This window comes from Aotus nancymaae, unplaced genomic scaffold (genome assembly GCF_030222135.1).
Source record: "Aotus nancymaae isolate 86718 unplaced genomic scaffold, 86718_ANA_hifiasm-v0.15.2.pri h1tg000003l, whole genome shotgun sequence".
Lineage (NCBI taxonomy): Eukaryota > Metazoa > Chordata > Mammalia > Primates > Aotidae > Aotus > Aotus nancymaae.
Window position 1 is genome coordinate 30,158,840 of NW_026988414.1, and position 12,306 is coordinate 30,171,145.

Genomic DNA, 12,306 nt, shown 5'->3' on the forward strand with positions numbered 1-12,306 from the left:
GGGCATTATCTTCATTCCTTAAAGTTTCAATTTGATTATGTGGTAGTTAGCATGGACTATATTTTGGTTTGGTCTGCTGGGGTCTAGCACAGGAGCTCAATCAAAAACAATGGCCACCTATAAATTTTATTTAACAACCCCCAAAGTCCAATTTTTTAAAAAGCAGAACAGCACAAAAGAATGGGGAAAAATAGCAAACTCTTCCTACCACAATTGGTACCCAGTGGATGATCTGGGTAGGGGAGAAGGTTAGGGTAGAACCAAAAAGGGGGCTTTCCAGATGAGAAACAGGATCCTATAAGCTTGTCTTCCCAGGACTTTTTCCAGGCTTTCTCGGGTTACCACCTCTCTTCCCTCCACCTCCCACCCCAGAACTTTTCAATTCATTTTCTTTTATAAAAGACCTTGATAACTTTTCAATTTGGGATTCTAATCTGAAAAAAAATGGCTCCCTGTGGTAGAGAATGTAAGAATGTAATTATTATTATCTATGCATAACAACAATCATATAAAATTATAATAATAAACATCCTTGAAACTACCACCCAACATGAAAATTATAACCATACGATTTTAACAAACTGAATACAAAATAACTTCAAATAACTGGGTATTCCTCTTCATAACCTGTATTGGATTGTTTAATAGCATATAATAAAACAAAGTAACAATAACTTGAAAAAATAATTAACCGTCTCAAGTGAAAGAAGTCTGGAAGAAGGACATCCAGAATTGAGGCTCCATGATGATCAAGGATCTGAGATTCTTCCTTCATTTGCTTTGTAATCTTTAACTTGAGACTTTCATTTGCAAGATCCCTTTTTGGTCCAAGATGGCTCTAAGAATTACAGCCTTCACATCTGCATTCCAGATAGCAGAAGCTTTCCTGAAAACTCACCCAACTACGTCAGCTTATATCTCATTCTCACCCCAACCCTGAGAAGTGAGAGAGAAATGTAGTTTTCATTTGGGCACATTGCTCTAGAACTATTAGCAAGTATGAAAATGAGTATTTGTTACTGGGTTGGCACCTGGCAATCTTGTGCCACATGCCTTGTGCACAAATGCTGCTCAACAATGAAAAATATTTTTATCAACCCACATCTTTATCCTTCCCTCACTCACCTCCATTCCTCACGGAAAAAGGAACTTTTAGCCCAAAGTCCATCAAAGTTATGATTATGAGAAGTGGCAAGAAAAAGATTTCTTTCTTATAGATGTTCTTTTCTGAAGAATCTGACAGAGATTCATGTTCTTAGGGTCTCTGACCTGCAGAACGCTGCAGGTGTGGCCAGGACTCTGGAAGATAGCACAAAGACCAGAGCAAGGGACATCCAAAGCTAATTATCTGGGGATGGAAGGATGTCCTAACAAGAAATGTAAAGGCACATAATGTATTCTTCTTCTGGGCTTCTCATGGTTTTCCTAATCCTCTACTACAAGATCAGATTCTTGGTATTGGGATGGTGGGGTGACATTCTGTTTTATAGTATAACTCTCAGTGTCCATTATCACCTAATTTGCAAGCTATTGGAGGTATTTGGCTGGGCGGGGTGGGGGGAGAGGAAGAGTCCCATAACTGGACTCACAGAGACATAGTTTTAGTTTTAACTGCTTAAGTATTTAGAAATTATCTCCACGAGAACTCATCCATTTAGTTTTCATCATTTGGAACTTGTAGGGTACCACATCCAAACCAAAAAGAGCACTTCACTGAGGAAGAGGTATTTCCTTAACAAGTTCAAACCTGAAACTGGGATGACATTTTAGATCACACTGCCCTTTTCTACCCCTCAAAAATTTCCAGATTAAGAGTATCAACAGAGTATTTAGGATTTAGAGAGGAAGATGCCTCCAAAACAAACCCACTTGGAATTTGTCAGTAGAGCCAAGGATTTTACCCACATGGGGGACCACAGGAAATGACCTACCCTGAGACATGTTTGGCATCTTTGAAAGAGGGCAACTCTAAGCTGGACATTTGGCAATCAGAGAAGATAGAGAAAGGAAAACCTTGTTTTATCTGTTTGGGTGTCTTATGTAATCTTAAAAGTTATTAGCTGGCAGATACTACCTAGCCCAGGGCCTGATGACTAAGCTGGTTCTCTCCTTTCTAATCGGAGGCCTCTGCCACAAACATGCTCCGCCAGATCATCAGTCAGGCCAACATACATCTGAGCTTCATCCCCATTTTTATATTTATTGGAGCTGAAGGTACGACAGCAGCACTGTATTTCTTGTGTTTGCCATTATTCAATCTAGATGTTAGTTGGGACAGAAAGAATAACCCAGAGCCCTGGAACAAACTGGGTCCCAATGATCAATACAAGTTCTACTCAGTGAATGTGGATTACAGCATACTGGAGAAAGAAGGTCCAGATTTCTAAATGAAATGTTTTACTATAAAGCTGCTTTAGAATGAAGGTCTTCCAGAAGCCATCTGCACCATTTTCCACTTAATCAGGAAATATTTCTCCTCTAAATGTATGAAATCATGTTGATGCAATCTATTGGAGATTACACTGATTAATAAAGAAATGAAACTTGAAAAAAAAAAGCTATTATCCAACTTGATGCTCAAACTGGAGTCTGGAAATCTGAAAGATCACCTTCCTCTTTTCATGTGGCTCTTATTCCTGCTGGTCAATGGATTTCACTTCCCGTGGTACCATGTTGTTCAGCCATCAGATTCAGCTCACTCATATTCTGAATCATTACTAATTCTAAGAGTACGTTTTTCTGTTGTGGCTACAGCATCATTATGGTAGCAGTTATAGCACAGATTGGGAAATGCAAAGAAGAATCAAACTGCATTCTGTGGGCCCAGGAGAATGTCAGATGTATATGTGCAAAAGGGAGGAATGGTAATGTCGCTTCATGCTGGATATCCTGGAGAGAGAAAAGGTTGACTTTCTTTTTAAGCTCCAACTTCTATTTCACGTAAAGCAAATCATCTACTTTTTGTACAATGAATTGTGAAGTGGTGAAATGTATCTACTTGCAGAAAAATAATTCCATAGGTGTATAACTGTGTATATTCTTTGTAATTTATAGTCTATACACTGGGATAAAATTTAGAAATAATAAATCACTTTTTCTTATGACAGTCCCCCACCACAGATGTCAGACATCAACTTTTTCCTAAAATGTAAGAACTTTAAAAATAGGTTCAGAAAAAGGCATATTGCTTTTTCCTGACTCCTAACAAGAAGGGGATCTCGATCTTCAGCAGTGTGCCAAACCAGAAATGCAAACTCATAGGTTATCTTCTTGTCTCCTCCTTTTCCTGAGCTTCTTTTAATTTCCCACTCATTATCTTCTTTTCCCTGCTTTTCTGTCTTCATTTCCATCTCCCTTCTTTTCAAAAGGACTCACAATGACTTTCAAAACCATATTGTATCATGTGCACTGTGGTGGGCTGACTAATGCTCCCCAAAGATATCTATTTCCTGTGAATATGTCACCATACATAGTTTAAAAAAGCCCTTGCAAATGTGATTAAATTAAGCATCTTGACATGCAGAGATTATCTGGATTATATGGGTAGGCCCATTATAGTCACAAGTATCCTTATAAAAAGGAGGCAGGAGAGTCAGAGTTAGTAGTCACAGATGTGGTGATGCAAGTAAGGATTACAGTAATGCAAGGAAGTGGCTCAATGAACCAAAAATGTGTGAGAGTCCTAAAAACTAATAAAGACAAGAAAATGGATTCTCTCCTCAGAGCCTCAGGAAGGGACCAGCTCTGCTGACACCATGACTTTGGATTACTGGGACTGATTTTGGACTTCTGACATTCAAAGCTCTAAGATAATAAATGTGCATGTTTTTAAGACACTAAAGTTTTGATAATTTTTATAGCTGAAGTAGGAAACTAATAAAAAGACCGAGAAACAGTTCCAGATTAAAGGAGATTAAAGAGACAAAACAAATAAATGCAAAACATAATTCTGGGTTTGATCTTGAACTGAAGTTTTTTTCTTCTGTTAAAAAGCATATTAGTGAGACAAATGATGAAATTTAAACAAGGCTATATATTAGGTAATATATTTTATTAATATTAATTTCTCAATTTTAAAAATTAAATTAGGGTTGTATACAATGTCTAGAATGTCTCTGTGCTTAGAAAATCGACAAGGAGGTAATTAGAAATAAAGGAACATTATGTCTGCAACTTATTCTCAAGTAATCACCCCTCATGCACACACAAATATGTGAAAGTTATCAGAATCAAAATGGAGTCACTAATGTCAAGAAAATTCCAACAAATAAAGCCACGGAAGGCCATGAGTTCTCACATTTCTATGGCTGAAAACACAAAAGACTCTACAAAAACCACAACTTTGAACAAAGGCCATTGCAACCTTAAACAAAAAATATTTCTGCACAGACATGTGCCCAGCAACCGCCTGTCCAACCTCAAAATAGTGTTGCCCTTGTGACAACAGTCAAGTATCTTAGTAGGCAAGTATCTTAATAGTCAAGAATAATAAGTTCAAAACAATTATGGAAGCCTTTTTCTTCTTTAAAAACCTTTGCACCGGGCGTGGTGGCTCAAGCCTGTAATCCTAGCACTTTGGGAGGCCGAGGCGGGTGGATCACGAGGTCAAGAGATCGAGACCATCCTGGTCAACATGGTGAAACCCTGTCTCTACTAAAAATGCAAAAAAATTAGCTGGGCATAGTGGTGAGTGCCTGTAATCCCAGCTACTCAAGAGGCTGAGGCAGGAGATTTGCCTGAACCCAGAAGGCGGAGGTTGCAGTGAGCCGAGATCGCGCCATTGCACTCCAGCCTGGGTAACAAGAGCAAAATTCCATCTCAAAAAAAAAAAAAAAAAGAAAAAAAAATGTTTTATTCCCAAATACACATTTTTTTTTTCTTTTTAAGAGACTGTTACTTAGGTTGACATATATGATATCAGAAGTAGTATCTCAAAAGATCACTACTGGAGGAAATTGGTGGCATTTGGAGCCAGCGTGCAGTACTCACTTGAGCCCTTTGATCCCTCCACTTCCACAGCTCACCTTTTTGGCCCTTATGAACTGAGCCTCTTTCCTTTGGGCAGAGGGTTTTTTACTTTATTTGGGATCTGGTTTAAATAAAGCCACTTTAACAAGAAATCTTACATCCCCTCTGGGCTATAAAATACTTGTGTTCAGTTTTTTCTGATAAGTCCTTTCTGCTATAAAGACAAGAATACTCTTGCTTTCTACAGAATTTACATTCAGTCCGTGAGGCATGTCTTCTCTGGGTTGCATGCCTAGTTTAGTATTTCATTCAATCCGCATACCTGGATTAAAATTTTGTGAGTACTCTTACCTCAGTTTCCCTTAATTACATTTGACTCATTTCCCTGACTATTTCTGAAAATCTTCTGGGAAGAAGAAAATAAACATCCTAAACAGTAGACACAGGATGGCTAATTAAAAGCCATTAGAGCAGTCACCACCATCTAAAACACCAATTTAACCCTCTGAGATTCCCTGGATTTACAACATTTACAGTTTTGTTGCCCTTAAGGGATTAATAAGAAACAGAATGGAATTTTCAAATATCAAGGCATGCCAGGTTTCCTGGGACTCCAGCTGGCTACATATTATGGTCTATTCTTGTGCACATTTTTAAACTAATGGGAAAATTACATCAAAGAAAATTCAGAGCTCAAATGGTCATTATTTTAAAAACCTGCAACTATAGAGTTAACATGTAGTCTTTTAAGTTCTATATCTCTCTATTTTATTCTTCCTACTTTAAATATGTTGGCTTTTCTACTGGTGGTGAAATAAAACTCACTGCTATCTCACTGCTCTGGCATTCCAGCCAAGACCGAAAAAAAAAAAAAAATCTTAAAGGGCTTTCAAATTAATGCCTTTAAAAATTATAATAGCTCCAGAGCAGCTAACAACATAGACACCTTCCAAAAACATAAATTTAGGTTTGCCTGATTAACAGTTGTATACAATGATAAAACACTTAATTCAAAAATTAATATTCTAAAAAAACTATTAAAATGCTTCCCTGCCCTCATGTGCTAATCAAACAAATCAGACCAGCAAGCAAAAGACGATTTGTTACTAATTCAAAGCAACTTGGAGATGTTTTTCTTATACAATTCAGCTAGTCCTCCCCACAATGCAAACATTGAAAGTTTAAACCTAAACTCATTTAAAACTGGGCAAAAAAGGAGTAAAAGAGATTTTTAAAAATCAAACTGCCCTGAAAAATGTTTTACCCCAAATTTTGGTCCACAGCTTTACCTACTGGAGCAAATAAAAGTTTAGCCACATGAACAGGTTCCAATTTTATCAAAAATACAATTTGGACCCACCTATCTTTTACAAACTGATGAGTTTATATTACTATCCCCTAACCAAAATTCTAAAATAAAAACTATAAGCTCTTTGTTTTTGTGTATGTATGTGTTTAAATATATTTATACATATGTACATGTATTGTGTTATATGTTGTGTCTACATGGCAAAATCTGGCTTAGTTGACCAAAATGCCCGTAAAATTTTTTATTTAGATAAATGAGCACTCATACAAAATAAAAAGTTATTAATCCAAATGCTTTTTAGTTCATATGACTTAAATAAATCTTTAATAAATAAGCTGGTTTTTAAATTATTGATAAAATAAAAATAAAAATGTCTTCAAAATTGTCAACATATATTTTCACCTAGATTTACTGATCAGACAGCTTTATATTTTTCTCTTATATAGAGAAGATAAACAAAACAAAAAATTAATTATATAAAATTAAATAATTGATTCAAATAATGTTCTTATGGCTTTTATTTAAAGCATTGTTGGCTCTTAAACGTTTTGATTTCCAGATTTAAGAACATTTTCTCTCATAACCTATCTGTAGTTTAGAAAAACTTGGGAAAGTATACTTTTGTAAACAAAGATGAAAATATTTGCTTTTTCTCCCTAGTTGATTCTCCAAAAATTTAAAAGTCATTAATAAGTATTTTTATTTTTACTTACATAATTTCAATTAATATCTGCTCTCTCTTTATAAACAAAATACCCTTTAAAACTTTGGTTATATTACCAAGGCTTTAACTAAAATGTCACATTTTTAAATGCACATAAAATGCCTGCCTTCAAGAATTCTCAGCTTTAATATGAGTAAATAAATTGTCACTTCCTGTCATGCTCAAGAACTTAGGACTATAAGTAAAATCTAAAGTTGGGCTTCATTTGGCTTCCTAGCCTCAAAGTTTTTCAATCTAAAATTCTTATATGATCAATATTAAAAAAAAAATAATATTATATATCTCAAAAAAAACCTATGGTACACCTGTTACTGTATTATATCTCTGTACATTGTTTTCAATCTTCTCATCTACCTATAGACTGGACTAGATCCTACATTCTCCTATTCTGCCCCAATATTTGGCTACAACTCTCCAACTCAAAATAAAAACTGCTTAATTCATAGAGCCCCATAAACTAGAACTAAATTGATTTTAAGAAACAAGCCTTGGCCAGGCACGGTGGCTCACGCCTGTAATCCCAGCACTTTGGGAGGCCATCGCGGGTGAATCCCGAGGTCAGGAGTTCAAGACCAGCCTGGCCAACATGGTGAGACACTCTCTCTACTAAAAATACAAAAATTAGCAGGACATGGTAGCTTGTGCCTTTAATTCCAACTACTTGGGAGGCTGAGGCAGGAGAATTGCTTGAACTGGGACCCAGGAGGCAGAGGTTGCAGTGAGCTGAGATTGCGCCACTCCACTCCACTCCAGCCTGCACTACAGAGCAAGGCTCTATCTCAAAAAAAAAGAAAGAAAGAAAAAAGAAGCCTCATGCCTAAGATATGGACCACACAAAAGTTCACCAAACTGCCCAATGTCATGACCAGAGACATTCAAACTACAAATCAAAAAGAAAAGTTAATGGTTAATGTTTTCATGCTATAAACAGCTTTTACCAAGATGTTAAAATAAGATTCCATATCATAATGAAACTTTTGCCCCCTTAATGCTACCTTTTTCACTTGGCAAGATCATAAAATTTCACAATCAAAAGCTTCTGCTGGTAACTTCACAAAACTTAACCTAAGAAATTATTTAGTATCCATTAGTTAAACTAAAAAATGTTAGCACCATTGCTATTACTACATACTCTACCTAAATAAATTTCTTTAAAAAAGTTGAGACCCATATACACAAAATTTTAAAACGTGCTACATAGTTAAAACAGGGCTCATGTAACTCTCTGTGAACATTTATTTATTCAATTAGTTATCTTTAAGTCTAAATTCATGGCTCAAAACCATTGTATAAACTAAAATTCTCATATTACTATTAATTTTACTTTATATGTTCCTTTTTTAAACTTTGCATTTGTTGCTTGTTAAAATTTTTACAAAAGTGCAACTCATAACGAAATAATCATGGCCCAGTATTTTTAGATGATAACAAAAGACCACAAAACAGACAAAATCAAATTTAATAATGAACTCCATGTATACTTAGCCTGAAAGCCACTCCCTTAAAACATCCCTTGTTGCTCAAATGTGACTAAATGGTTTTAACACTGACTCATAGTCGCCAATGACTCCTCTCATAGCAGAACGAGACCAACAACTGGAACAGATCTATCCAACACTGAGAGACAACAAAACCTAACTACAAGATGATTAATTAATCAATATTGCTTTCATAGAAAGATCTTAATCAAAAGGGGGGAAATGTGAAAGTTGTCAGAATCAAAATGGAGTCACTAATGTTAAGAAAACCTTGACAAATAGAGCCAAGGAAGGCCAAGAAGACAGGGCTCTCATGCTTGTATATATGATAACAAAAAAGACTCTATAAAAACCACAACCATGGACCAAGATCATCAGGACCTTAAAACAAAAAGTACTTCTAAAAGGACATCGGCCCAGCAATTGCCTGTCCAAACTTAAACTAGAGTCATCCTTTGTAGGAGCTTGGTCAGGGTGGTGGAAGAAACTATAGGGAAAGAAGCTGGCCTTTTGAAAGATCTGAAGGCTCTGCAAAGCCTCGGGCAAGAATGAAGCTGAAAGCAGCTGATTCTCTTACCCTGAGGTTGAGGGCGAAGAGTAGATACAAGGGCGTATAAAGAAATCTATCTAGATAAGTTTACTTACTTATGTCATCTGGAGACCGATCTTTGATCATCCATGCACAAGACTGCGCCTTGCATGGAGGGAAGACCATGTTAATTACCCAGATATTGTGTTGGCTCCAGGCCTTTGACATTATGCCAGTACTAAATAAATATAAGCAGCTCTGGCTTATCAGGACTGCTCACTCTGCCAGCAGTCCCCTAGCTGCTCTTTCACACTCTGTACCTGTGTCTGAGTACTCCTTTCATCCACCGCTCAGCCAATCTGTGGGACAGACTCAGCAATCCTTGTCATTGATCTTCGTAGCCAAGGATAATTATTTCAAAATAATTGTGTAATCAAAACAAAAATAAAAAACCTTTGTCTCTCATTACCTCCCTGAATATGCACTTAGTTTCTATGGCATGCATATTGCCATTGCAATGTTCAATTCCCAAATAAACATCTTTTCTTTTAGAGAGGCTCTATTATTTAGGTTGACATACAAATAATACATATGTAAAAATAAAACGAACAGGATTAAATATTACTTTTAGAGAATTTTTAAAATCTTTACAGATTTTTTTACATTTTTTTTGAAGTCTGAAGTTAAATAAAAACAAAAAGGTATATCATCTTAATGTGAAACCACACCTTCTAATGATTTCATCATACATATAATTGCAACAAGAATTTTTTTAATTTTGGAAAATTTTACTGAGGCCTCGTAGGACCACAGGAGGGACAGTAGCCAGTACTTGCATTCTGCCCTTAAAGTTTTATGCAATACCCCTTCCCACTCTGCTCTGCACCCATCAGCAGGATGGGATGATTTCCCTCTCCTCTTTTTCTTCAGACCCAGCCATGCAGGCCTATAAAGGTAAATTGTACCTTACCTGCCTCCGAAAGTAAAGTGAACCCAGGAAAGGAAGAGAGTTGAGGACATAATCCTCCTCTTTGAGAGTCTATAAAAGAAGGCTCAGAGCAAATGAATGTTGCTACCATTACTTAAGTCTTTTCTATTTTCAACAAACAACGTTAATAATACTTGCCATTATTCTAGGGTCTCAGATTTGTAAATTTAGCACCCTAGAGATTGATCCTTCATTGTATTTTGTGGGCCATTACGGCAATCTGCTAAAAAAAAAAAAAAGTTTTTTTTTCCAAGAACTGGCTTCCCTGCCCCCGCCTTTGAATGAGTATGAGTAGCTACTATTTTATATCTAGAAAGAAATCCTAAAAGGATGAGATTAGGAGCCACAGGAGATTGTAACCTAAGTGAAGAACTACTGGTTTATTTATTTTCCACATTGTCTACCTGAAATTTTGTTAACAGAAACTCTGCCCTATTTTCATTATCATCTTTCATAATTTTTGCTTCCTAGTCATTGATACCTATGCATGTTTCAGTATGTCTCCCACTGCTTGTCATTAAACTAATTGATACACTAAAATTTTCAGTGTGATGCTGTGAAAGTTTGATGTCTTCACTTTCACTCAATGAAAATTTGAATTATTTGAAACTGCTGGTAGCTAGAAGAGAGACCTTGAAATATTCACAACACATAGAAATGATAAATAATCAAGGTGATGGATACTCCAAATCACTGGCTTGATCATTACACAGTCTATACTTGAAACAAAATATCATGTGTACCTCATGAATATGTAAAATATTATGCATCAATTTTTAAAATCCTCCCTTGACATGTGAATTTGGGTAATTAAGAGTAAGTCGACCTCGGAACCGACAGAATGGCTCCCGCAAAAAAGGGTGGCAAGAAGAAAAAGGGCCGTTCTGCCATCAATGAGGTGGTGACCCGAGAATACACCATCAACATTCACAAGCGCATCCATGGAGTGGGCTTCAAGAAGCATACCCCTCGGACATTCAAAGAGATTCAGAAATTTGCTATGAAGGAAATGAGAACTCCAGATGTGCGCATTGATACCAGGCTCAACAAAGCTGTCTGGGCCAAAGGAATAAGGAATGTCCCATACCGAATCTGTGTGCGGTTGTCCAGAAAACGTAATGAGGATGAAGATTCACCAAATAAGCTCTATACTTTGGTTACCTATGTACCTGTTACCACTTTCAAAAATCTACAGACAGTCAATGTGGATGAGAACTAATCGCTGATTGTCGTCAAATACATCAAATAAACTTAAAAAATTGCCTTTAAAAAAAAAAAAGAGTAAGTCATGTATTTTGGGAAAATCTTTGGGTTTGTAGAAGAACAAGAAAAGCAGACATAAAATGTCAACTGCCATTGACATTTAGTAGCTGGTAATTTTATTAGCTACTAAATATATTACTTCAGACCATTTTCTGTCTATCCTTTTGCCTACATGACATATAGAGTAAAACAGAAGTACTTATAAAATACCTAACTAATTAGAGTCCCAGTTTCCAGTAATGGTAGAGTGAATTGGTAGATAAAACTGCTTGGCAGATGACTTTTATAAAATCTGGATGAAATATAAAAGGGCACTGAAAAGCAATCTAAAGCAGGCAAAGAGTAGAAGAGAGTTTACTTTTGTTAAAATGTGACTTTTTTGACTGAGTGTATTCTTCAATCTCCATAGCTCCTGAAGCAGAAAACCGCAGCTTTATAAACACAAGGTAGCAGGGGACACAGTTTAGCGCTTACAGATCAGTTGGAAAATCAGGGGAAAATGTTAGAAGCATGAGAGCAGCAGAATGATGGAGACCCACAATCTGAGTATAAACTCTGCCCAACTCTACGGCTGACTGCTAAACTACTCACCTGTGGGTAACACCCCAGGGAGGCAACAAAAAAAGCAGAGAAAAATCAGAAGAGTCTATCTTTGGAAGATAAAACTGCACTTAGTGAGATTTATAATTTTACCATTTTTTAAAACTAAATGTGCACAGCTCAGGCAGCAGAAAGCAGAAGCCTTACTTGCTTGAGATATCAAAGGGTGGCTTGGAACTGGAAGATCAGTTTAAGGGGGAGTTTAGGGAGAAAACTCCAGAAGCAAAAAGATAGAGAATAAGCCTGAGTATAATTTCTGCCCAAATGCGTGACTGAGGACTAATCTACTTAGTCACAGGAAAGATATTAGGGGGACAGTCTAAAAAAGCAGAAGCTGAGGAAAGAGAGAAACATCAGCAGAGATAGTAGCAGCTACAAGGGACATATGGCTTGAAAATTGAAATTTGAGACCAGGCAAGTCAACTGCCTACTACAACAAAAACCCAA

The 12,306-nt window shown here is 36.5% G+C and overlaps 2 protein-coding genes across 2 annotated transcripts; both read left to right on the plus strand.

The window, feature by feature from the left end:
* The first annotated feature begins 2,138 nt into the window (after nucleotides 1–2,138).
* LOC110567134 (cytochrome c oxidase subunit NDUFA4-like) lies at nucleotides 2,139–2,387 on the plus strand. Its single transcript, XM_064375962.1, has one exon. The coding sequence runs from the start codon at nucleotides 2,139–2,141 to the stop codon at nucleotides 2,385–2,387; it is 249 nt and encodes an 82-aa protein (XP_064232032.1).
* Nucleotides 2,388–10,829: 8,442 nt separating this feature from the next.
* Nucleotides 10,830–11,260, plus strand: LOC105727323 (large ribosomal subunit protein eL31-like). Its single transcript, XM_064375970.1, has one exon. It carries the CDS (start codon nucleotides 10,838–10,840, stop codon nucleotides 11,213–11,215), a length of 378 nt encoding a protein of 125 aa, XP_064232040.1. The 5' UTR covers nucleotides 10,830–10,837; the 3' UTR covers nucleotides 11,216–11,260.
* The last annotated feature ends 1,046 nt before the right edge of the window (nucleotides 11,261–12,306 follow it).